Source organism: Delphinus delphis, chromosome 6 (assembly GCF_949987515.2).
Source record: "Delphinus delphis chromosome 6, mDelDel1.2, whole genome shotgun sequence".
NCBI classification, from domain to species: Eukaryota; Metazoa; Chordata; class Mammalia; order Artiodactyla; family Delphinidae; genus Delphinus; species Delphinus delphis.
The window spans coordinates 14,126,546-14,149,516 of NC_082688.1; the positions used below are offsets into that span (position 1 = coordinate 14,126,546).

Sequence of the window (22,971 nt, forward strand, 5' to 3'; positions counted from 1 at the left end):
CCCAGCGGCATCCTGCCCCTCCTCCCCCTCACACTCCCAGGGAAATTGATTAATCTGAGTTATTAGTCACATCAAACACAGGAAAGAAATACACGCCTGGGCCCATCACAGTCACTCTTGGTAATGCCTGAATTAGATTCATTCTGTTTTACATTTTCCCTGACAAATCCAATTATAGAATTATTTGGGGACTCAAATGGCCACCAGCTACAGTGGAGCAGGCAGTTGCTCTGGAGAGCAATTCACTCTGATGGGAAGGTTTACAAAAAGGCATTCATAAAGTATTTATGCTGGTGGGAAGACGTGCTGTTCTCACCATGTTGTCACAATCCCTGAGAAGACAAAGAAATAACAGTGGTTCTGCCTCCCTCCTGCTGTGAAATGTTCATCTTGGGAGCAGGTTTGAGAAAGGCATGGCTCCTTGTAATGTTGAGGTGGAACGTTGTTAAAAACTGTCATCTCATGTGTTACATCTTCCGGCTTGTCACCGGTTCTACAAGCGTATAGTGATGATGTTCAGAGGAAAGATGGGCCTCGTAGCATCCGAAGCGGATCCTGCTAGCTCAGGCTTTGTCAGAAACTGTTCCTTGGCCTGGTTATTCCTTTGAAAAGTCAGCACCTTAGCTGTGGTTGCAGGAGACTTCTTCTGTAGAATTGTTCCTGTTCATCCAGGTTGCTCTTTGGTCTTCTTTTGGCTCCAGCCTGTCATCAGTGGTGGATTGACGAATGGTAATAGCAGTAACAGTAACATCCATCCGTCATTTTTATTGAGTTAATAGAGGCTTTAGGGACGTTATGTGACCTGCCTGAGATCATGCAGCTGCTAAGAAGCCGGAGCCGTGGTTCAAGCCCAGGTGTCTCTGGAAAGACACCAGAGTTCATAGGGAGAGTGGAGGAGGATAGTGGGGAGAGATACACGTGAATAAAAAAAACATATGACATTGTAATCAGTGAACCGTTAGCATGAGAAAAAGGTAGTGCCTGTAGCGTGGAAAGAGAATGAACTCTGGCTTCCGGGAGACACAATACCATACCTTCCTTAGAGGGAGTTTGGATATTACAGGTCCTCAGTTGTGTATCAGGATGTTTTCAGCTGCAGATAACAGAATATGAGTAGAAACTGGTGTCACCAATGGGGATTTATGTCTTTGTACATAACAAGAAATCCAGAGGCAGGTGTTTCTAAGGCAGGTCTGAAGTCTGACTGACTGGTAGCTGGGCCCGGGGTTAGTACCTGTGACGGCTGCAGCATCCCTTCCTCTCAGGACAGGGTCCAGAGCGGGGAAGGAGGAGGGTGGCACGTGCTCCTGCCTGTCCTCCTTTCATCCGGGTGGAAAAGCTTTCCCAGAAGCTCCCAGCAGGCTTCCTGTCAAGTTTCATCGACCAGAAGTGGCACATGACCGTGTTCTAGCCGGACTGGAAGAGCAGGTGTCTGGCATTTGGGCTCTGCGGTGTGGTAGACTCCACCAGTAAGGAAGACCGGGAAGCATCCGCCTGCCAAGTGTAGAAAGTGCCTTGCACCCAGCAAGTGCTCTCCAGGGGTCGCTGTGAACATGAACATCATACATGGTGCAGCCGTAGAAAGTTCCGAGCACGGGCAGTGCTGAGGTGGTGTGTCAAGGGAGCTGCCCGGACGGAGGGAGGGCTAGGATTTCAGGAGATAGACAGTACCCGGGCAGGTATTTACAGATAAGGAGACCGATCAGAGTTTGTAAGTTTCCTCACACCCAGGCTGTCCAGCTTTAGAGCCTGGTCTTTTTAGTCTACACTTCGGGGCAGTGAGTATGAGCCACGAGTTGAAAGGTGAGTGTGATTTTGACAGGTGAAGAAGGTGATAGGCATTCTGGGCAAAGGGAGTGCCTCATCCTGTAAAGCCAGGGAGGTGTGTGACCGTGTGTGTGGTGTGTGTTTGGAGCACGCATGGCTCAGTCTGGCTGCGTTTGAGGACACCAGGGCCTAGTGTGAGAGGGAGTGGGGTGTAGGCCTTGAGATTCGAGCTAAATAATAGAGATCTGAAGTTTGGACCTTGTGTTTGGTTGTGTGATTGTCTTTTGCCAATCACACAACCAAACACAAATACGTGATGGTGGGGCCATCACATATTTTTGAGCAGAAAGAAACCTGAATGGACCGTGTTTAGGATGATAAGCTCATTGGCAGAGGCAACGGGGCAAGGTGTAAGGCTGAACTACAGGGGCAGAAAAGAGGGGGCCAGCGTCCGAGGCATTTTGGAGGAAGAGTCAGCAGTCATGGTTGCCTGACTGGGCAGTGGAAGAGAGAGGCCTTTAGTCTGGCTCCCAGGTTTCCGGCTCCGGTTAGGGTTAGAGGCGAGACCGTCTACACCGGCAGGAAACAGGAGGGAGGGCGGGATTGGAAGGGTTGGGGGGAAAGGTGAAGAGTGGACCGGAGCCTCAGTGGAGAGGTCCCCTGAGGGTTTGGACCTCAGGAGAGAAATCGTGGAGGTTAAGACTGTCACCCGCCCCGCCAGCCCGGTTCTCCTTTGTTCACCCCGAGGCCGGGTAGGATGTGGGGAGTCTCCTCCGTCTCCTCTTTCAGGCTCACTCTCATCTCCCTTTGGGCTCTGGTAGTACCTTAGATAGTTCACAGGAGTAATTTTCATTGTGTGTTGTGTTTCCTCATTATTTAAAACTGTTTTCCAAAAAGTTCCATCCATACGGGCCTGGAGACTATCTATAAATTACTATTTATGTGTGTTTTTATAGGTTCTTCAAACATTTTTGCTTATGGTTCAGAGCTCCATAATTCTCTGACATCAGAAATATGTTTCCTGAGGAAGCAGAACGAGGCCCTCAATACAATGCTCGCTAAAGGATCCAGAGGTAAAAACGAGAGGAGCCGTCCGCAGCCTGGAGCTCCACAGCCCTCTGTGGCGTGGAGAGAATGCAGGCGCTGGAGTGAGACCAAGTCCTGTGGCCCTGTGACTTTGGGCAGGTCGCTTAACCTCCCTGAATCTCAGTATGTTTTAGCTGTAAAATAGGAACGCCTCAGAGGGCTGTTGTGACACCTAAGCAGTGTCCAGCCCGCAGCCTGGTGCCTCTGACAGGGGCTTAGTAGGTGCTCCTTTCCTTACTTGTCACCCTCCCCTCTGTGCAGCCACCTCTCAGCTTGGCTTAGTTCACAGTGGGAGAGAAGGGCTGGGAATACATTGCTCCCCAAATTTCAGAGATTTCCTGCTGTCAGGCAAGTTTCTCCAGTATTTTAAAGATCGCTTCTTTTAATTCCGTCTGTTTGGAGCTTAACCCACAAAGAGCTTTCACTTAAAATGTTTCTGGGATGACGTTATTGTTAGTCCTATTTTACAGGTGAGAAACTGAGGCTTGGGGAATTGACTGGCCTGCGGCCACAGATACAGAAGGTGGTGCAGCTGGGACTTGGGCCCGTTTATCCCACTTTCACTAGAGGATACTGATGCCGATTCTGGCTTAAGAGATGAAACGGGGGCTTCTGCAGATATCCATTCATTCATTCATTCAGCAAACACTTCCTGGTTCCTCTTCTGTATCACAGCCTGTGTAGATTCTGATACAGAATTGAGCGAGACCCGGTTCCTTCCCTCAGGGGTTCATGGTCTGATGGGAGAGAGAGCCAGGCAACCCATGGCAGACCAGGGTGAGGATTAGCCATGATAAAGGCTCAGGGGGCGCAGGACCCCGGAGAAAGCATCCTGACCCAGGGGAGGCTGGTCTTTAAGAGCTGAGTCTGGAGCATTAGTAGGGGTTAGCTGAGGGACCTAAGGTTAGAAGAGCCAGGGCATTTTAAATAGAAGAGAGAGGACAGAGGCCCGAGGGTTAGAGGCTGGCGGGGGTGGGGGTGGGGAGTCTGGACCAGTCAGGAGTTATAGGAGGCTTAGCATGGCTGCAGTCTGAGGGAAGAGGAGAAAGCTTGCTCGGAGATGATCATGCCGGGGTTAAGAGTAGAATCAGAAAACCTGGGTCTGAATCCTGGTTCTGCCACTTACTGGCTATGTGACTTCGGTGAAGTCTTACGCTCTTTGATCCTTAGTTTCCTGTGTGGAAAATGGGGAGTACAAAAGTACCTACATGGAGGTGTGCCCTGAAGAGCAAGTAGGGTGACACATGGGGAGGTGCTAAGGTAATGACTGCAGTGAGCACGGCGGCGACGTCAGCTGTTACCGCCACCAGCACGGCTAACAGCCTGCCGGAGTGCTGGCAGCCTTCAGCGTGCTGTGAGGCCCTGTGCGAAGCCCTTACATGTAGTGACTCAGTTACTACTCCTGGCCACACATATGAGGAAACTGAGGCACAGAGGAGTGAAGAGCCTGGCTCAAGGTTGTGGGGTCAGCGACCCCACAAGAGTATGGGGTACTCTTGAGTAAACGGAAGAGCCTCACTCCAATGTGCCCCTCTGCCTCCAGGCTGTGCCCTTGACCATTGGTCCCCGTGCCCCCGTGTTCCTCATCCCTCAGCAGGAGTGCTGGCCTCATGGCCTGAGAGTGACGGCTGGGTTGCTGTCCGCACAGCCCTGCTGGCCTCCTTGGGCGGCTTCCGGACTTTCCCAACACCCGTCGCCAGAGTTCGGGGCCCTGTTTCTTGCCTCTGTCTTTAATTTCTACCCACTGTTTGCTCTGTGAAGGCAAAGTAGCTAGGTTTGCACGGCCCATTATTTAGTAGAAGACTAAACGGGCCCATTTCATCCCAGTGATGTTTAATCTGCACCCTAGATGTTGACAGATTTATCTGCCCAAAATGCAGGAGATAATTGGAATGTCACAATCATAAATGCCAGATGAAATCTCGTTCTCTTTTGTATTCTCTGAGCGCTCCAGCCGAAGCGCCGTATTTGCATAATAAGGGTGGAAAAAACAAATGGTGTCTCCTCTCATTGGTGCTTTTTTGTGCACGCAGATAAACAGAAGGAGAATGAGAAATTGCGCGAGTCCCTCTCCAGGAAGACCGCCGGCCTGGAGCACCTTCAGCGGGAGTTCGCCTGTGTGAGGGCGGAGAACGACAGACTGCAGAGGGAGGTGGACGAGAAGGAGAGTCAGAACCAGCGGCTGCTCCGGGAGGTCTGCCACAGCCGCAGTGAGCTGAGCAGGTAGGGGTCAGGGTGCCCCAGCCCTGCCGGCCCTGCCCGGTGCCCGGGGACGGACACGAAGCACACAACACGTGGCATGTCAGGTGGGAATAAAATACGAGGAGCGACGTCATCTAAGGAAGGGGGACAGGGCCTGGGGGCGGATTGCTTGTTTTATCCAGGGTGGTTCAGGGCCGGCCTCTCTGAAAGGATGCCATCTGAGTGGGCACCTGGAGGCCGTGAGGGCATGAGCTCTGCAGATCCTGGGGGAAGATCCTTTTCCTTGGAAAGGGTCAGGGCCCCGAGGCAGGGTGTCCTTGGCCTGTGCAGGGCAGAGCCAGGGCTCAGTGCAGCTAGAGGAGGACACGGAGGTGACTGGAGGCCGAGCCCCGCGGGACCCCGAGGCCTGGTGAGGACCTCGGTTTTCACGCCGAGTGACTCAGGAAGCCACGGGAGTTTCTGCACAGAGGCGTGCGGGAGTCTGCCTTAGGCTGTGAGCACATCACGCTGACTGCCCTCTGCAGTCCCCTAGAGACTCCCATCTCGTCCCACGTGTTTCGGCGGTTCCGCCAGCACTCCAGACGCCCCACACCTTTAGTTCATGACCTCGCCCTCACTTCCCCAGGGTGGTGCAGTGATTTGCAAGGTCACTGTCTTCACCATCACACAGTGCTGGCTTCTCTCCTGCGCTGTGCACCCCTGGGTGAGACATAACCTTATGAGCTTCACTTCCTCATATCCGTGAATTGGGGATTAGAGAGCACATACCTTTTAGGGTGTCTGTGAAGATGACGTGAGATCATGTCTGTAAAGGGCTGGGCCTGGAGGAGCCCTCGGGAAGCAGAGCTGTGAGGGGTACTCCTCCCCATGCTGTCACTCTTGTCCACACTCTCTGGCTGACGGTGGAATTGCCTGCCCTGTGGGTCAAGTAAGCCCCTGCGTGAGAATAACCTCTGCTCCCATGGCACCGGGGCCTTTCCAGGGTGCAGGAGGAGGTGAAGGTGAGGCAGCAGCTGCTCACGCAGAACGACAAGCTACTGCAGTCCCTCCGGGTGGAGCTGAAGGTGTACGAGAAGCTGGATGCAGAGCACAGGAGGCTGCAAGGTACTGGGTGCTGGCCTGTGAGCTCCCCCGGATGGCGGGCTGCCCTCTTTCCTGAAACGCTGTTCTGAAACCCCAAGCTCACCTCCACGGTAGAGTAGATCGATGCTGAGGCAGGCTCTCTGGGCCACCCTTCTTCTCAGGTGGCAGCGGGAGTCCGGTGAACAGCGGTCTGGGTTCTCACGGCCTCGCGTCCCAGGGTATGCCTTCCACAGGTCACCTCACCCCTTTGGGCCTGCTCCTTCCTCTGTAAAACATGTCTACTAATCTCTGTTGTGTACAGTTGTGAAAATTAAATGAAATCATTTATTAAGAGCGTCCTAGCACGGTACCTGGCACGTAGTAGACACTCACGAAATCACTTTATGATCATTTTCCTGCTGGTGTGTGTTTGTTTTTGTTTTGCCCATTCATCCAGCGGACAATTACGGAGCACCTACTACGTGCTGATAGAGACGGTTGCTGGCCCTGGGCCTCGCTGTATCCTAGAGAGATACCAGATCAGAGCGACTTGACTGTAAACTCTAGTGTTTCAGAATCTGTTTTGAGGTGTGGTGGGTTTTTATCTTTTTTTTTTTTTCGCAACTAATTTTCCAGATGGTTTCTCCCTATTGAAAGTTTATCTAGAAAAGGGTCACCTCTCAGCTCTCATTTTCTCCTCAGGTTGCTTTTCTTATTCTTGCTGTTGTGTCTTTTAAATATACCGTGGCTCTTAAAATCAGCCCTTTCATTATATAATTCCAGCCCAAATAGATTTTATTACTACTAGACATAATTTCAGGGTTTGGTGTGCAATTTGTCAGGCCTTTATGGCCAGAAGCGAAAATTAATTTCCAGCTCTTATTTAGCCTGTGGAATAGCAGCAATTAAGTCTGCGAGGACTTTTGTTTTTCAGGTCGAGTTGTTATGTTCCATGGCACCTAGGTCTTGGGCGGGGGAGGGTGGTGATGGCAGCGGTGGAAAGCGCCGTCACTTGTCTTCGGTGGCTGACCCTCTGGCGGTTGACAGTGTCGAGGCTTCCCTTTGCTTGTGTTTGCAGAGACCAGGGCAGAGGCATCGGGAGAAGGCTGGAGGGGGCAGGACCCTTTCGGCCACCTGCATGGCCTCCTGACAGAGATCCAGGCTCTGCGAGCGCAGCTGGAAAGGAGCATCGAAACCAACAGCACGCTGCAGAGCAGGCTGGAGGAGCAGCTGGCACAGGGCAGGGAGAAGGCCCAGGAGGCAGATCTCACTCTGGCTCTCCAGACCCTGTCTGTCCCCGAGCGGCCCCAGCAGCTGGACAAGCCCGGTACTGCCCTGCCTCGCCTCACTGTTTGAAATGCAGCCCTGCGCGTCTGTGCGGCACGTGTGAGCTTCTGAATCCCGCCCTTGCCCCATGGAGGTGTCTTCTCACTGACAGCAGACGCGCCGTGTACCCTGGGAGCTTGGGACCTGACCGCTGAGTAGCTGTCACCTTTGGCAAAACGGTGTCATCTGTGGGGCCTGCTGATTCTCAGGGCAGTGGGGTTTGGGCTTCCAGCGCCCTTATCGCCTCCAGTCCTGCTGTCTGCCACCCCCTTAGTCCTGTCCGCATGATCTACTGCTGAAAATCCTTTTCAGTCCCTCTTAACTGCCTTTAAAAGAGCATCTTCACCTCTTCCTCCGGTTGTCAGCATCTCAGGATCTCAAAAGCTTCCCGGCAGGTTTGAAAACTGGTTCAGTTTGGCGTTTACCTCTGGCTTTATTGTCTAGCCCTGCAGAGGCTGTGTAGGGGGGAGAAGGAGGACAGACTGGGCCTCGTCTGCCCGACTCCTGCCTAGGGCCGGGCGTAAACCGGCAGGTGGCCAGGCTCAAATCAATCAGCCAGGCCATCGTCTTTGCTCTTTGGATGAAGGAACTAAAACCCAGAGAGGGCACTGGACTTGCCCAAAGTGACACAGCAAGTAGGTGGCAGAGCTGGAGCTAGAAATCATTTCCAGCTCCGGGTCCAGTGCTGTGTCTGAAGTACCACCTGGCCTTCAGGAGCCCTGGTGTCTGGGGGTCATCATCCCGATGCCCAGGTGGATGGGTGTGCGCATCCAGGGGACGAGGAATGCCAGCAGACTTTATAAGCAAGTAGTGTAGAGAAGTTTGGACTTACCTTTACTTAGATTGGGAATTACATCTGTCGCCTTTAATTAAAAAAATTACAATCTCTCAAAGAGCACCTAGTCACCCAGCTCTGGAACTTACAGTGACTTGCTCATGGGTTTCTCCTTGGTAAGGATTTTAAAATTTGAACCAAAAAGATGATGTGATGATATGGAAAAAAAAAAATCCTTCTTGGTTACAAAATAATAATTTTTTGCTTTGTATGTGTCTCTTCATTTGGTAATCAAATGTAGGTGTGAATTTATAATGTTCAAATTGGTTTTGGGCCATTCTGTGTCCTTTCTTTGTTTTTGCCCAACATTACATCATAAATGTTTCCCCTTGTTTCACACGGGCTTCCTAATTATTGTTTTCAGATGATTGTCAGTCACCAAACCATTACCCTGATGATCATTAAAGTGGTCTCTGATTTGGAGCTTTAATAGACATCGGCGTTAACACGCTTTTTCTGTTGAACAGTATTCTTAGGATAAAATCCTGCAAGGGGAACCTCACGGGGCTGGGAAGGGGCCCTACTGCCGCCTTCTGCACAGGGGATACATTGGCAGTGGGCCTTGCCGTATTTAAATAGGGGTCTGCTCTGCTCCTGGCCCTTCTTAGGGCTTTGAGGAGATGGGACGGAGGAGGTTGTCGATGTGAGCTAGGGAGATTGAAGCAGGGAGAAGAGTTCAGTGATAGGGGCGCCCAGGAAGGAGCTTTGGGGCAGTTGAAGTGAGGCCGTTGAACAGCCTTTGCCTGTTTTTGAAATTCGTCCAGGGTCAGCCCTGGGGCGGGGGTGGGGGGGGTTGGTCTCCAAAGAGGCATCTAGGAGGATGTGCTCAAAATTCACAGCGCCGTCTCCGTGGAGAAGTTTTCCAGTTTCCTCAGGTGAAGCCTAGAATTATACAGTAGGCAGCAGCATTTCTTCCTTTGCACAGGACTTTTCAGGACGGTATTTAAATGCAGCTGTCTGAAAGTTCTGGCCTAAAGACTGCTGTTTCTGCAGGAAGTGATCGCTCTCGGGCGAGCTCCACAGAGCTGAGCCCTGGGCGCCTTGGCCCCAAAGTTGAAGTGCACTCTTTGGAGGGGCCTGGGTGGGGAGCAAGCTGGGCAGGACACCTTGAGGCCTGGACACAGTCCTCTCTCTGCCACGGACACTCTGGGTGATGCTAGGCAGATCACTTCCTGTCTCTGCCCATTGGTCTCCTTTTCCAGGAAGCCTGAATTACAGTGCCATCCTGCCCCCGAGCTACTGAGAGTTCAGATGTGAAAGTGCTTTCCCGAATTATAGAGTGTGGCCATCATCTCGTGCCGCATGTACCTGGTTTTGCCTCCTTGCATTGTCTCGAACGCATCACCTCCCAAATCCTACTTCGGGTCACTCTTCTGTCTCATGTGGGTTACTGCAGCCGCCTCCAGCCCAAAACAGGTCTCAGCCTGACATTGTCCCGCCTGACGTCCCCCACTTCATGCGCCCTGAATGCGTCACGAGGGCTCCCTCCTCTGTGCCTTGGCATCTGCTCCTTCCTCTGCCTACATTTCTGTCTCTCCGCGGGTTACCCCCTCACTTGAGCTCCCACAGGCCCCGTGCCTCCCTCCCTTAGCCCTGACCCCTGAGGGGAAACAGCTTGTTTACTTGTCTGGACAAGAGGGTCCTTCCGGGGAGGCAGCCGGGCCTGCTCCCTCTGTGTCCCCCGTGTCCCACGCAGGGCCTGGCGGGAGAGATGCCCAGTGAGGATCTGAATGAATGCTTGTGTGTGTCTGGTGCCTCGCTGTGTTTTCATTCAGTTCTCTCTCAAATGCTGATGAGAGCGAAACTAAAACGTTTGCTGGTTTATTTCCCTTATTTTGCATTTTGTAGATGGTGACAAGTGTCCCGTGGCAGCTGACAATTCGTATGATCTGTTTGATTCCACCCCAGCAGTGCCACCAGGATCAGGTACAAAGCTAGAGGCTGGGTAGCTGTGGCACAGCTGGGTTTGGCAGTGGGACTTTTTAAATTGGAGGAAAGGGGGGTCCCTGGTCCCAACTCAGCAGGGTATTTGGCAGGATTTGGGGGGTTGTGTTCTCAGCATTTCCAGCTGGCAGTCTCGTTCTCCAAGCCCAGGTGTTACCAACCTTAGCGACATCATTGGTTTTGCTCCCTGTTGTCCTGGGTTAAAGTGTGACTGCCTTATCGTGGCTTTCAAGGCCCTGCAGCATCCAGCCCGAGTGGGCCCGTCCAGCCACACACCTCTGGCCTCCTGGTGCCACACGGATGGGTCAAACCATCCTGCGGTTGGGCCTGCACTTCCCTGTCACTGTGCAGCGTGGCCCCCGCCTTTGCCAGACCGACTTTGCCCACTTCTGTGCCAGTGAAAATCCTGCTGCTTCCCGGAGACTCATCCTGAATGCAGACTGCCCAGGGAAGTGTCTTTCCTGATGGCCCCGGTCCCAATTATCCATCCGTGCTTCTGTTGATCCAAAGGTGGAAAGCGGCAGGCTTTTACCTCTGTGTAGCATAATTCTTGCTACCCATTCAGCCCGGCGCAATTGTCGCTTCTTCTAGGAAGCCGTCCCTTCCCGCACAGAGGCTTGATTATTCTGTCCCCTGAGCTCCGGCTCTTTGTCGTCACGCTGTTACACCTCCCACACGGCATCTGTGTTCCGATTAGACCACGGGCCCCTGAAGCGCAGGCCCAGGCTTGATCCGTCTGTGTGAATCAGGGCTCTTCTGCGGAGCCGGCGCCTGATGAGTGTCGGTTGGATTGAAATGAGCTTCTCCCACAGGATGAATAAGCCTACGGCGGGTAATACACAGACTGAGGTCCTGGCTCCAGGCCTCTTTCCCCTCGGGGCTGTGTCAGGTGGCATTTGGGCCTGAGGGCTCTCAGCCCTCCTGGCTGGCTAGACATCGTTGAACGCAGCTCATCGAATGCAGGGTGCCGCCCCCATAGGTCTGACATCTTCCTTCTCGTTCTGTAGCTTCAGAGACTCCTCCACTCTCTGGAAATGACATGGACGCCCTCTCCTGCGACAGTGGCAGCTCGATCACCAGCGCCTCAAACATGTGCCGCCTGGTCCCTGGCCACCGCCTGTGGGCCAGCAAGAGTGGCTGCCACGTCCTGGGCCTGGTTGAGGACTACGGTGCCTTGTGCGAGCAGATTGGCCGGGGCCAGAAGCTCCTCGCCGAGATGGACGTTCAGATCCAAGAGTCTCCCAGCCCCACGAGTCAAGAGCTGGCAGCAAAGGTAACCTGAGCGACAGAGCTGGAGGGAGAGGGATGCACAGCGGGGCAGGAGGTGGAAGGTGTTGGCCGAGGGCACTGGGGGCGAGGGGCTCACGGGTCCTCAGTAAGGCCCTGGGAAGAGGGGCCAGGGAGCATCGCGCACGAAACCCACGAGGTCGGGTCCAGGCTGCGCTTGTTGTTCTGCGGGAGGGACACCGCTGAGGTTTGTGCCTGTGTTACCGCGGTCGCTTCGCTGGGCTCCGCTGCACTGCCCCTCTACGGCCTGTCCAGTGTCTCGTCCATCCCTCTGTCCTTCAGTCCTGCAGTGTGTCCATCCCTTCTCCCACCCAGTCACCTGTCCGTCGCCCTCCCGGCCTCCGTGCTCAGGCTCTGGGGCTGCTGTGGTGAACGGGGTGCCTGAGGTCCTGGTCCTCACGCAGCGTGTGGTCTGGTCCACCACGCTGCCATCTGTGATGCGCTTGCCGCCGCGAGCCATCCTGCAGCCGCCTCAAGATGGTTGGCGGCCGCCGTTCTTGCACAGGACCTTTTAGGATCGTATTTTCTTTCATCCCAGAGCAGCCTTTACAGTGGGTGATGTCATTCCCGCTGTGCAGGTGCTGAGGGAGAGTAGCTCAGAGCGGTCGGATTTGAACCCAGGTCTCTGTCCGCCAAGGCGCTCTCTTTCTCCGTCATCCTGCTCCCTGAAGAGCGTTGCAGGTCACCCCCCTCACCTGTGCGGGCACCCCCGCATCCCGCCGGCACCGTGCAGACTCCAGGGGAAACATTCGTGTCGCGTCGCTTGCCGTTGGCGTCGTTCACCTTCCGGAGAGGCTCCGTGGCTGCGGGGACCCTCTTCTTGGCCCAGTAAATGGAGTGAACTCAGGCGGCCATTAATCATGCTTACTGACCGGGCTAACGTCACCACCGAAGTTCTCTCATAATCTATAAGTCACCGTCTTTAAGAACAATGAATTGGTGTCGCCCGGCAGCAGGCTCTTGCCTGGCGTGCGGAGCACAGGCCCTGCGGTCTGGGGATTTATGCTGCCCATTAAAGCTGGCTCGTCCATAATCTTTTTCAAGACCGCACGTAACAGCCTTCTCGTCCCCCCCCACAGCGTCCACACTCGGCGCCCCTGAGCAGCTTCGTCACCGGTGTCGGCGCAGCCAGGCTGACCCTGGATGAGGCCTCGAGGTTACTGACGCTGCTCTGGAGGGTCTCACTGCCCACCAGTGGCCAGTGCACGCTCCACTGTGAACAGGTGGGTGGTGGCACGTGGGTGCAGAGGCTCGAGGGTGCCGCTGGGGCCTGTGTCTCAGGCTTCCCCATGTCCAGCCCGGGACCTGGCCTCCAGCAGGTGTGCCCTCAGTTTGGGGAAGGTGGCGGGGGGCAGGGAGGGCGCCACGTTGGTCGAGTGACATGTCCGACACCGCGCTGGCTGCTCCAGGCCGGTTCTGACCTGATCCCCTGGGGCCCTGCAAGCTTGGCCTGCCGCCTGGACCCGACCGTGTCCCCACCGCCAGCACATCTTTGTTGAGGGAAACCCTGTCCATGTTCTACACGTCAGGAAACTGAGGTTCGGGGAGTGAGGCACGTACTCAAGGGTGCAGAGCTGGCTTTGAAGGCACGGGTGTTGAATCCCAAGGACAGGCTTTGATTCATAGGCTGTAAGTCCCAGGTTTTCCTCGTGGACTAGGTCATTCCATTCTGCTCAGAATGTCTTTCATTTCTGATGCCTTTCTCTGGACTGTCTGATCCCTTTCGATAGCTTTCAGCATCCTATTTTAGTGGGGTTTGTAAATCTATTTTAACTACTTAGAAACTACTTTTTTTTTTTTTAACCAAACAAAATCATTTATTACAAAACCATTGAAATTTCCCTTAAAAGCTAGACGTTGCAGTAACTTGAACATGACTGAATTAAGAACGGTTGCTCCCATCTCCATCTGCATCCCCATTTGACATGGCGCAGAGCAGAGCCTGTCCCCTGGGTCTGTGTGTGTGGGAAACATGTCGTATTATGACAAGGTGAGCACCTGCTCTGATAATCAGGGAAACCTCCCTGGAAGAAGGAGCCTACTTGTTAAGGAAGAGTTAGAGCTCTTTGCTTGGTGGCCTGATAGATATTTCCCCCTTTATCTAACCTATAAATTTTTACCAAAGGCCATCAGGAAGGCAGAAGGGAAATGTGCATTCCACGTCGTCACTCATCTAGCTCACCCCTCTGACAGCTCTCAGATCTCCCAACCATGGCAAAGGAGTAGCAGTGAAGCAGCTCTCTCACCTCAGAAGGTTCTGCTGAGCCTGTGCTTAGGTTTCTGTCTTGGGATCCTGGGGAGGAAGTTTGGTGCCGTAAACTCGGGGAAGTACACGAGCAGTCATGGTGCAGGGAAATCTGTACACGGAGTGGAAGACGGCGTGTTGGAGAGGAAGGGCGGCCCACTGGGTTCCAGCCCCACACTGGCCTTGCCTTTCCTCCTAACCCACCAAGCTCTCTTCCGTCTTGAGCCCAGAAGGCACAGGTGCTCTCTCCTGGCCGACTGGCTCCTTCTCACCTCTCAGGTCTCAGCTCAAATGTTACTTCAAGGTCAGAGAGGGTTCCCGGTCACTTTATCATAGCATCCTCTTCTGCTTCATCCTAGCCATTATCACAAGTTATAATTACACACTTGTCGGTTTAATGTCTGTGCCCCTCTGTTTTCCACGAGGGGCCATGTCTATTTTGTTCATATTTTTGAATGAATGAATGAGTAATTTCCTTTCATCCTCCCAAACTGGTACTTGCCCATATGATTTTTTTTATTCCCATATGATTTTTAAAGCATGTGTCTGAACTAAACATTTCACCCTTGATGCAGTGTTTTTGACCTCAGTACATAGTAATGTCTGTTAAATAGATGGAATGCAGTTCTTATTTCTATTATGTGAGTGTGTATAAATGCAAATTAGAGTCACATTGATCTCCCCCGCTAGCAAATTAGTCTAGGGACTGGTCAGTGCCTGTGATGATTTGCCCCTTATTTCCGAGGGTTTCTCGGGTAATTGATTATGCTCACTTTAGCATCACAGAATTTTAGAGCCAGAAAAAGGACCTTGGAGTTGCTCTGATATGGCTGCTGGCGTACACAGACCCCTGTGTGGTGTTAAATTGCCTCTAGCCACGTTTCTGTCCCTGTCTGTGTTTCATACAGTGCCTTTTTCTTGGTGTGAAATCTGTGCAAAGCAGATTTCCAAGTTTCCACCAGCAGCTCCAGTGGTTTTTTACTACCTGGTGTTTTCTCTGAGTGTCATTAAATTGCCTTTTGCATCTCCTACAGTCAGTCCCTGGGACTACTCTGGAAAGTGTATATCATATATATCAGTTTATCTAAGAAAGTTGTGGGGAGAGACACAAATATGTACACAGATTCATTTATAAAAATGTTTTTAAGTGGAAGGATGAACAGTCACAGAACAGTCTACATGTAGGGGTGGGAAGGAAGAGGATGGAAGGACAGGGATAGAGGGTAGACTTCTCTGAATTGACCTTGTTTCATAAATTTGACTTTGAAACTGTATAAATGCTTTACATAATTATAAATAAAAATAAACCCCAAAATAAATCCACTTGACAGATGGTCTCACAGCACCTACTCCATGGCAGATGCTGCGGGTCAGAGGGAAGAATTGAGTTCTGCCCTCAGGGAGCTTGTAGTCTAGGAGGGGAAGCAAACAAGTAAATGACCAGTTATAATCCACCATGAAACGGGCAACGTTAGAGGAAGCACTGGGCACGATGGGTGCCCAAAGGAGCAGTAACCAACCTAGACTCCTGGTAGAGAAGGGTCTGAAGGAGACCTGGAGGGGGTCATGCCTGAGCTGACTTTAGAAAGAGCAGTAGAGAGGTTAGCCAGGCGAGGTGAGCAATCATCATTCTCCCTGTCTTCAGGCATCCTCTCATCTGAGTCTCACTGTACTGCAGTGTGACGAGAGGGTCAGGCATCATCCCTGTTTTACAGATGTGGACCTAAGGCTCTGAATGTAGAGTGACTTTGTCCCAGAATGTGTGGCCTACAGCCACCACCAGCACACAAGTCTCTGGGCTCAGCTTGAGGAAGAATCAAAGAAAACCTTATGTTTAAATTAGGGTCTGTTTTGGAAGCACAGTTGAAGTCCTTGTAGCCGACACAATTGGTTAATCTTAAAAGTAGGTTAAAGTAGGGAATCAAAAAATGATACATACCTTAAACATTTCAGTTTAACTTAAAACAGTTAAATGTACATTCATTTGCCACTCTTCTGATGTAGGGCCGGGGCCTTTTCTTTGAATATGGGTCTGCTGATTGAAGTTCCACATCTTCTTTCTTTCATAAACTATATCCATAATGTATGTCTGTCACTTCCAATTTCCGTTTCTTTAAGATGAAGAAAAAACTTAGGCACTTGCAAAGCAATTTGAATATAGAATCCTCCTAGACTGTGTTCCTCCCACATCTTTTATTCACCCACACCTAATTCGCCAGAAATGTGGTGTTTTTAGTGACTCGTCTTTATCAAGTGTTTCCCGAAACATATGTTAGTTTTCATTCAACCGGTTCTCTCTTTTCATACACATAATTCATAGGTTTACTTAATACTTAATTAAATCATATAACTGATTACAACAGCCATAAACAAGTTTGGGGACAAACTAAAGTGGCTCTTCGTAAGCTGACAGCCCAACATCTCCCCTCTTGGGAGCAGAGGTATTTCAGTGTAGCACAGGGTGGCCTGTGCCGGGGTATCTCACAGTCCAGGTATTTTATGAGAAAGGGAGTGTCCTTAACCCCGTGAACTAGTTCAGTGGAGATTGGTTAAGACAGCCGCGATGGTGGTCACATTTTCACTTCAGGGGTCTGGGGACTCTAGTTCTGCCACCCATCCACTCTCCTCACCTCTGGAAAATCAAAACAGGTTCTCCTAGTAGATCATACTCCCCTAATAATACCTTTATATTCTCTTTGTGTAAAGTAGACAGCTAGCGGGAACCCTGCTGTAAAGCACGAGAAGCTCGGCTCAGGGCTCTGTGATGACATAGGTGGGTGGGAGGGAAGGAGGCCCAAGAGGGAGGGGATATAGGTATACGTACAGCTGATTCACTTCATTGTACAGCAGACACTAATACAACGTTGTAAAGCAGTTATACTCCAATTAAAAAAAAAAGATTTAAGCATTAAAAAAATACCAGCATTATAGTTTTTGGAAAAAAAACCCTCAATGCTGATAAATTAAGAAAATGATTATTCCAGATCCCATCTCTCAGAACTGAAACACTATAAACATTTTCGTGATGTCTCTCTCATCACATAGCTTAGACATCTTGATATACACACCTATGGGTAGAAATATATGTGTTCAATTTTACGGAACAGGAGTGCGTGGCGCTCAATAGCTGTTCTGGGCACTTTTGTCACTAATTATGATCATCTTTCAATGTCAATAACTGAAGTTCTACGGCATCATTTTTAATAGCTGCAGAATCATTCCATATTATGTAAGTACCGTAGTTGAGTTATCTAAATCCCCATTGAAACAAATCAGGTGTTTTTTTTTTGTCCTGCTGTGAGCAGTGCTGAGGTGAACACCCTGGTGCGCAGGCGTCTTCTCGTGCCTGCGTTACCATTCCTTGGGGTAGATGCCCAAGTGCAGAATTGCTGGGTCAGAGGGTTGAGCACGTTTTACATTCTGCTGCGTCTCGCCGGGCGTGGTTCCACCTGGGCTGTGCCAGTGCACAGCTCCACCAGCAGTCGTGAGAGGGCTTTGCCCACACCCTCCCCGCCATCTGACCAGCAGAGCAAGCCTAGAAAACTAGGCTTCTAGTTTTTATTCAGATACCTTTGTTTGTAAGGCTGAGCACTTTTTACGTGGTTTTGTAATTCTTCCTCTTGATCTGACGTTTATATTCTGTGTTCATGTTTCTAATTCCCTTTCTCTTTAGACTGGAGAGTTGAAGGCAGAGATCAGCAAACTACACAAAAAATTGTTTGAACAAGAAAAGAAGTTGCAAAACACCATGCAGCTGTTGCAGCTGAGCAAGAGCCAGGAGAAAGTCATCTTTGACCAGCGTGAGTAGCTGGGCGGCGGCCACCACGGCTGACCACTGCCTGCCTCTGAGGACCAAAACCCCAGCCCTGGGTTGTCCTCACACCTCCTGCTTATGGGTTTCCTTTCATACTTCACCCATCCTGACCCACCCAGACAGATGAATTCCCTTAACAGACCTCTGTGGAGGGACCGCTCCGTGCCAGGGACTGTCACCTCCCTGGGGAGACAGGTGTGTGGCGTGCAGTGACGGGAACATGTATAGGGGCTCGGGGAGCAGTGAGGTGGGATGGGGAGGGGGTCACTCTGTCCTGGGAGGTGCCTTCTTGGACGAAGAGACACCTGACCTGAGTCTTCAAGGAGGAGTCGGTGTTGGTCAGGTGGACAGGGGACAGTGTGGGCAAGGGCAGAGGGACAAGGAGTGAGACTGCCTGTGAGGAAAGCCGACAGCAGCTCATGTTGCTGGAGTTGGAGCTGCCCGTGGCAGGTGGAGGCGGGAGGGGCCTGGGGCACCGGGGCCGCCGCGTGAGAGGCCTCGGGTGGGAGCCGCTCCAAGCGGACTGTCCATCTGCGTCGAGAAGGGCTTGCTGGCGGCCGGTGCAGGCAGGTGAGGAGGGCCCGCGGCCGGGCGGTGGGATCCAGAGGAGGGCACCGATTTGAGAAAGACAGTCCTAGACAGACACGGAAACGCAAGGCCGGAGACATCCAATGACGCTTGTAAGGTGGCCCCAGCCCTGGCCCGGGGGCTTCAGAGGCGCAAACCCCCTGCCCGCTTTCAGCCCCCGGCACCCGTGCCCTCGTGCGCGCGGCGGAGCCTCCTAGCAGCACAGGCCCCGCCTGGCCTTGGGTGGCCAGGCCCTCGACATCCCTGAGTCACGAGGGGCTTTGTGGACCAGACCCGAGAAGGAGCCGCGGGGCTCACGGCGTCCGTCGTGTGTCAGGTCCCCTTGGCTGAGCACGGAGGGGCCGGGGGGCGGGGCGGGGCTGAAAGGGGGTGAGGAGGCAGCCCTGGCAGACCGGTGGGTGTCCGTGGGGCTCCGCCTGGGGGTTCAAGCCACTGGCAGAGAAGAGGAGCGCTGGAGGCAGCGGGGTGTGGGGAGAGCCATCGAGGCCGTGCCTGAGGTAGCTGTGGGCCAGGTGGGTCCGGCCCCGGGAGCGGCTCTTGAGGAGGTGGGAAGCGGGCTTCTGTACAGCCCCCAGGTCCAGGGAACACTGGCGCGCTCAGCGTTGGCGTTGCCCTGTAGCCGGTGTCCCAGGCAGTCACAGGGAACATGAAGTTACCCCTGTTTGCAGGTGAGCGTATTTCGGAAGTAGGTTCAGATGGGTGAGTTACCACGGCAGGTCCAGAGGACAGAACCCAGCCCTGAGTCCCGGGTCGCTGAGCCTGCCATCGTCAGTGAGCGCGGCTCAGATCTCCGCTCTCCTGCGTGACCTGGAATAAATGACTTGAACTCCCCAAACCCCGCCAGCCTCCCAGGGTCTGCTCTGGCTCTAAGGGACTGAGTGGAAGCTGGGGTAGTGTCCCCTCCTCTCCCTTCCCCGCCTGGTGACGAGGAAGAGTAAGGGCCTGGGGCTGCTCCCTGCCTGGGCCAAGACGAACACTCCAGCTCCTCCCAGAGTCCGTAGGGAGAGGAGGGAAAGGATGACCGTGAGACCCTCTCCACGTGACCTGGAACCGCCACTTCACTTCCCGCCTGTAGATGGGAATCCCTGGGGGGTGTGCACTGAGGTCACAGCTGGCAAACCACCTGTCACCGCTGGACACCACTGAGGCTGGTGTCTTCCTTGCCAGTGCCCTGCTGAGGTGGGAAGAGCAGGTGCTGAGTCAGACAGACCTGGGCTCTAGTCACGCCTCTGCCTGGGGCCAGCCTCGATTTGGGACAAGCTCTTCCCCGCTCTGTCCCTCGGGCTTCTCATCTCAGTGGGAGTTTCTTGCTCTGAACGTGGGCAGTGCTGTTCAGACGTGCGGTCCCTTCACACTTGCGCCAGGTGAGACTTAGCTCGTTCCGTACTTTTAGTACTGTTTTAACATTATTTTTAACCTCCACAGCCATGGTACCGAATCTTTTCCGGGTCACAGGCTCCTTGGCGAACCTCAGGAGAGGGGATCTCTCTCCCCAGAAGGTGCACGCATCCTTGTACACACAGAGATTTGCATGTGGTTTCTGAGGATTTAGGGCGCTCCAACACATAGCCTTGGCCCAGCTTAAGAATGTGCCCTGCGGCGTGGGGCTGGGGAAGGGCACAGAGAGGCAGTGGACACCTCTGAAATTTACTTTGCCCAGTTAAAAACAAAGCCCACACCATCTGTCCCCTCCCGCGGTGTCACAGATTGCAAACAGACTTCGTTGCCTCCAGATGGAAATTTTCGTGAGGCAAGAAATATTTTCTCAAGGCCACCACACGGCACCTATTCCGAATAAGCCGTTGGGCAGCTGGGCCGTGTGTGCCGACAGGGAGACTGTCTCAGCCTTGGGCCCCACTGGCCAAAGGCCCAGTTCCAGAAGCCTGTGTGTCCTCCCCGGGGGTAGCCGGAGTCCCTGGCCATCACCAAAGCCTGTTTAAGGTGGATCCCTTATCGGGCCGATCTCCCCTCAGTGGCGGCATTCCTGCTGCTGCTGGTGTTTGTTGGACAAGACACGGACTGAGGGAAGAAGCCACCTTACTTTACAGTTGCTGCCCTGAAAGCGGGCACTCCCCCCCACCCCGTGGGTTCTGATGCGCTGGGGATCTGCCTCACGCAGCTCAGAGGGCATCAGTCAGATCACAGGGACCTGTGAGATCATCCCGCCCCGCCCGCTGCTGTCCAGGTAGAGTGTGCCTGGCCCAGGGGGCCACTGGAGGGCAGCTCAGGAGAGAGACGCCCACGGTTCGGTCCTCCTCCCCGCCATCAGGCCCCCGCTCCCAGGACTGCTGTGCCCTCGACCCCCGACTTGGCCTTCACGTGTGGGTTTGCTTGGAGCGAGCGCCCCCTTCCCAGCGCTGCTTCTCCGGGGGGCTGAGGGGCCCTAGTCAGGTGCAGGCCTCTCCCCTGCCCGGCACCACGAGCCCAGCCCGCAGAGGCGGGCCCTGGGGGTCCCACTGGCCCTGCAGAGCCTCAGTTTCCATCTATGACGTGGTGTCGCTCTCTCTGCCTTCTAGTATCGCCGAGGTTGTGGCTTTGCCTGGACTTGAGGAGGGGTCTCTGGTCCACCCTCTCTGATGGGTTATTTGATGCTGGGATGTGTGATGGGGCAGGTGGGGCCTTACACGTCTGGGTCTGGATGCTACAGGGCTGACCACACGCCTGAACCATGTGGGGCTTGGGGGCTCCTCCCTGCGTTTGGCTTTTACACTGTCTTCCTGGGCATCTATGTCTAATCATCCCATTCTTTGCTCTTTCCTTAGTGGTTGTTACGCACAAAATCCTTCGGAAGGCCAGAGGAAACCTGGAGGTGATGCCCCTTTGAGAAAGCCATTTGGGGGATGGGAATGGGTGTGGGGCTGGCAATGACTTCTTTTGAAAAACGAAGTTGAAGGTGAAACCCGGTCACGTGTTCTCTGTCAGTTGTATTTTTCTGCCAGCAGCGCATGAAAAGTTTCGTTTCATCATGCCGTGTTGTTGACGGTTGTTCTAATTATTGGTGTGCTGTTTCTTACCAGTGAGAAATACAGCAGACGATGCCTGGCCCATAGTAGGCGTTTGATAAATATTTCATTATCATCTGGTTCTATAAATGTTTACTGATCAAGCAGTATGTCTTTGAAAGTAGTTTCAGAATAGCATTCTCACCATTAATTCTGTCAGTAATCTTACTCCAGAGACCCTCCGTGGGACCTAAAATTCTCCTTTTTTCCCCTCCCTTCTCCTAGCTTAGGCCCGGGAGTGCCCATCCTGGAACGTCCAGTCCCAGCAGGCCAGGCTCCTGAGGAGAACTTCCAGCCAATAAAGCTCGTGGTTCCCCACTTAGCTCGTCCTGTCTCTTTGTTACAAGCGTGGTTCCCGCTTACTGAGGGGAGAAGGGCTGTCTGGCCAAAGGAGACCTATCTTTCGCCTTAAGATTGGCGTGGAGTTGTTGTCAGATAGGGTGGGAGCTTCCAGGCGCCGGGCCTCTCACGTCCGGGGCCGGCGCGGAGCTGAGGCATTACTCTCAGGCCCGGGGGTGGGCTCGCGTTCCCCCCCGCCGCCTCCCCTGGATTTGCTTGGTGCTCAGCCAGCCCCGCAGCTGGAAGATGCTCATTTAACGACTCATTCAACCTGGTGATGCCGTTATTTTGTGCAGAGCCTGGGGGTCTTGGGACTGGCGTGGCCCTCAGAGGTCGCCTGAGCTGTGTGCTGAGCCACCCAGTGTCCAGAGAGGAACGATGCCACGTGGTGTGGCCAGGGTGCCCGGGGTGCCCTCGGCACTGCACAGTGACGGCACGGTGACGTCCGGAGCAGCGCCCTGCGGGGGTGCCGTGCCCAGCGTGGGAAAGACCCAGCGAGGCCGGGGGCGGGGACTTGGCATCGCAGTGTCCTGACGGTGGTGGTGGTCTTTCCTCCCCACTGTCCTGCCTGGTGCATTGGCCACACCTGAGCTGCATTTGTCCTGCCCGAGCTTCACAGTGTCCCCGAGAAGTGAACAGGGTAGGGCTTGGCCCCGGGTTCAGATGAGCCTGCAGACTGGCCCAGGGCACCCCAAGAGGCACTGACCGAGGGGGGCTCCCCGGCCATGCCCTGACGCGACGCTGCACGCCCAGCTCTGCTCTCTCTGCCTCACGGCCCCGTGCCCACCACCTCGGAGCCACTGAGCAGCCGGGCAGCTGGGCCTCGTTTGTCAGCCCACAGCTGGGAGCATTTGGAGCCCTGACTGGGTCTCTGTCCCTCTTCCTGCCCTCGTCCTGGGCCTTTCTGCATCCACCCTGGTTTGCTCTCCCTGTGCATCACTCGTGCTGACATTCTGCCCTCTGTCCACCGCCTCCTGTCTGTCAGCCTGCTCACTCCCTTGTCCCCCCTCTGCTTGGACCGCTTGGAGATCCTCGTCTCTGCTCCCTTTACCTCTGTCTCCGGCCACAGGCTCCTTTCTGTGGTTCCTTTTCCTTTCCCAGCTGGTCCCTCCTTGGTCCTGCAGCAGACCAGGTGTAGAGAGGAAGCGGGTCTGACCACCGTGCCGTCCCGCCCTCACCCCTAACAAGTCCCTGGGGCCCCGGTCTGCTCCTCGCCTCGCCCCCTTGGCTCCGCGCTCCAGGCAGACGGCGTTGCCTCCAGCTCCGGGGAGCTTCCCAGCCTCGGCCCGGGATGCTCCCTCTCTGGAATGATCTCCCACCATTTGCTCGCCGAGGCAGCTCCGAGTGGTCCTTCAAGAATCCGCCCCCACCATGGGGTTGCGGAGTGACGCGGCTCCATCGCGCAGTCCGGCGCCGTCTGTGGGCGCCCCACCCCACCCCCATGACCTCCCCGGAGGTGGGGACTCTGGGGAGG

The 22,971-nt window shown here is 53.9% G+C and overlaps 1 protein-coding gene across 2 annotated transcripts in view; it reads left to right on the forward strand.

Moving 5' to 3' along the window:
- The window catches only part of CDK5RAP2 (CDK5 regulatory subunit associated protein 2), a 180,829-nt gene extending 159,353 nt beyond the window's left edge, over nt 1–21,476 (forward strand). For both annotated transcript variants that reach the window (XM_060014248.1, XM_060014249.1), the window contains 10 exons: nt 2,724–2,840; nt 4,887–5,076; nt 6,038–6,159; nt 7,196–7,444; nt 10,127–10,204; nt 11,230–11,495; nt 12,589–12,732; nt 17,428–17,554; nt 20,919–20,965; nt 21,384–21,476. In XM_060014248.1, coding sequence (XP_059870231.1) covers nt 2,724–2,840; nt 4,887–5,076; nt 6,038–6,159; nt 7,196–7,444; nt 10,127–10,204; nt 11,230–11,495; nt 12,589–12,732; nt 17,428–17,554; nt 20,919–20,965; nt 21,384–21,440 — 1,397 coding nt within the window. In that variant the 3' untranslated portion in view covers nt 21,441–21,476. The remainder of the gene's footprint in view (nt 1–2,723; nt 2,841–4,886; nt 5,077–6,037; nt 6,160–7,195; nt 7,445–10,126; nt 10,205–11,229; nt 11,496–12,588; nt 12,733–17,427; nt 17,555–20,918; nt 20,966–21,383) is intronic.
- The last annotated feature ends 1,495 nt before the right edge of the window (nt 21,477–22,971 follow it).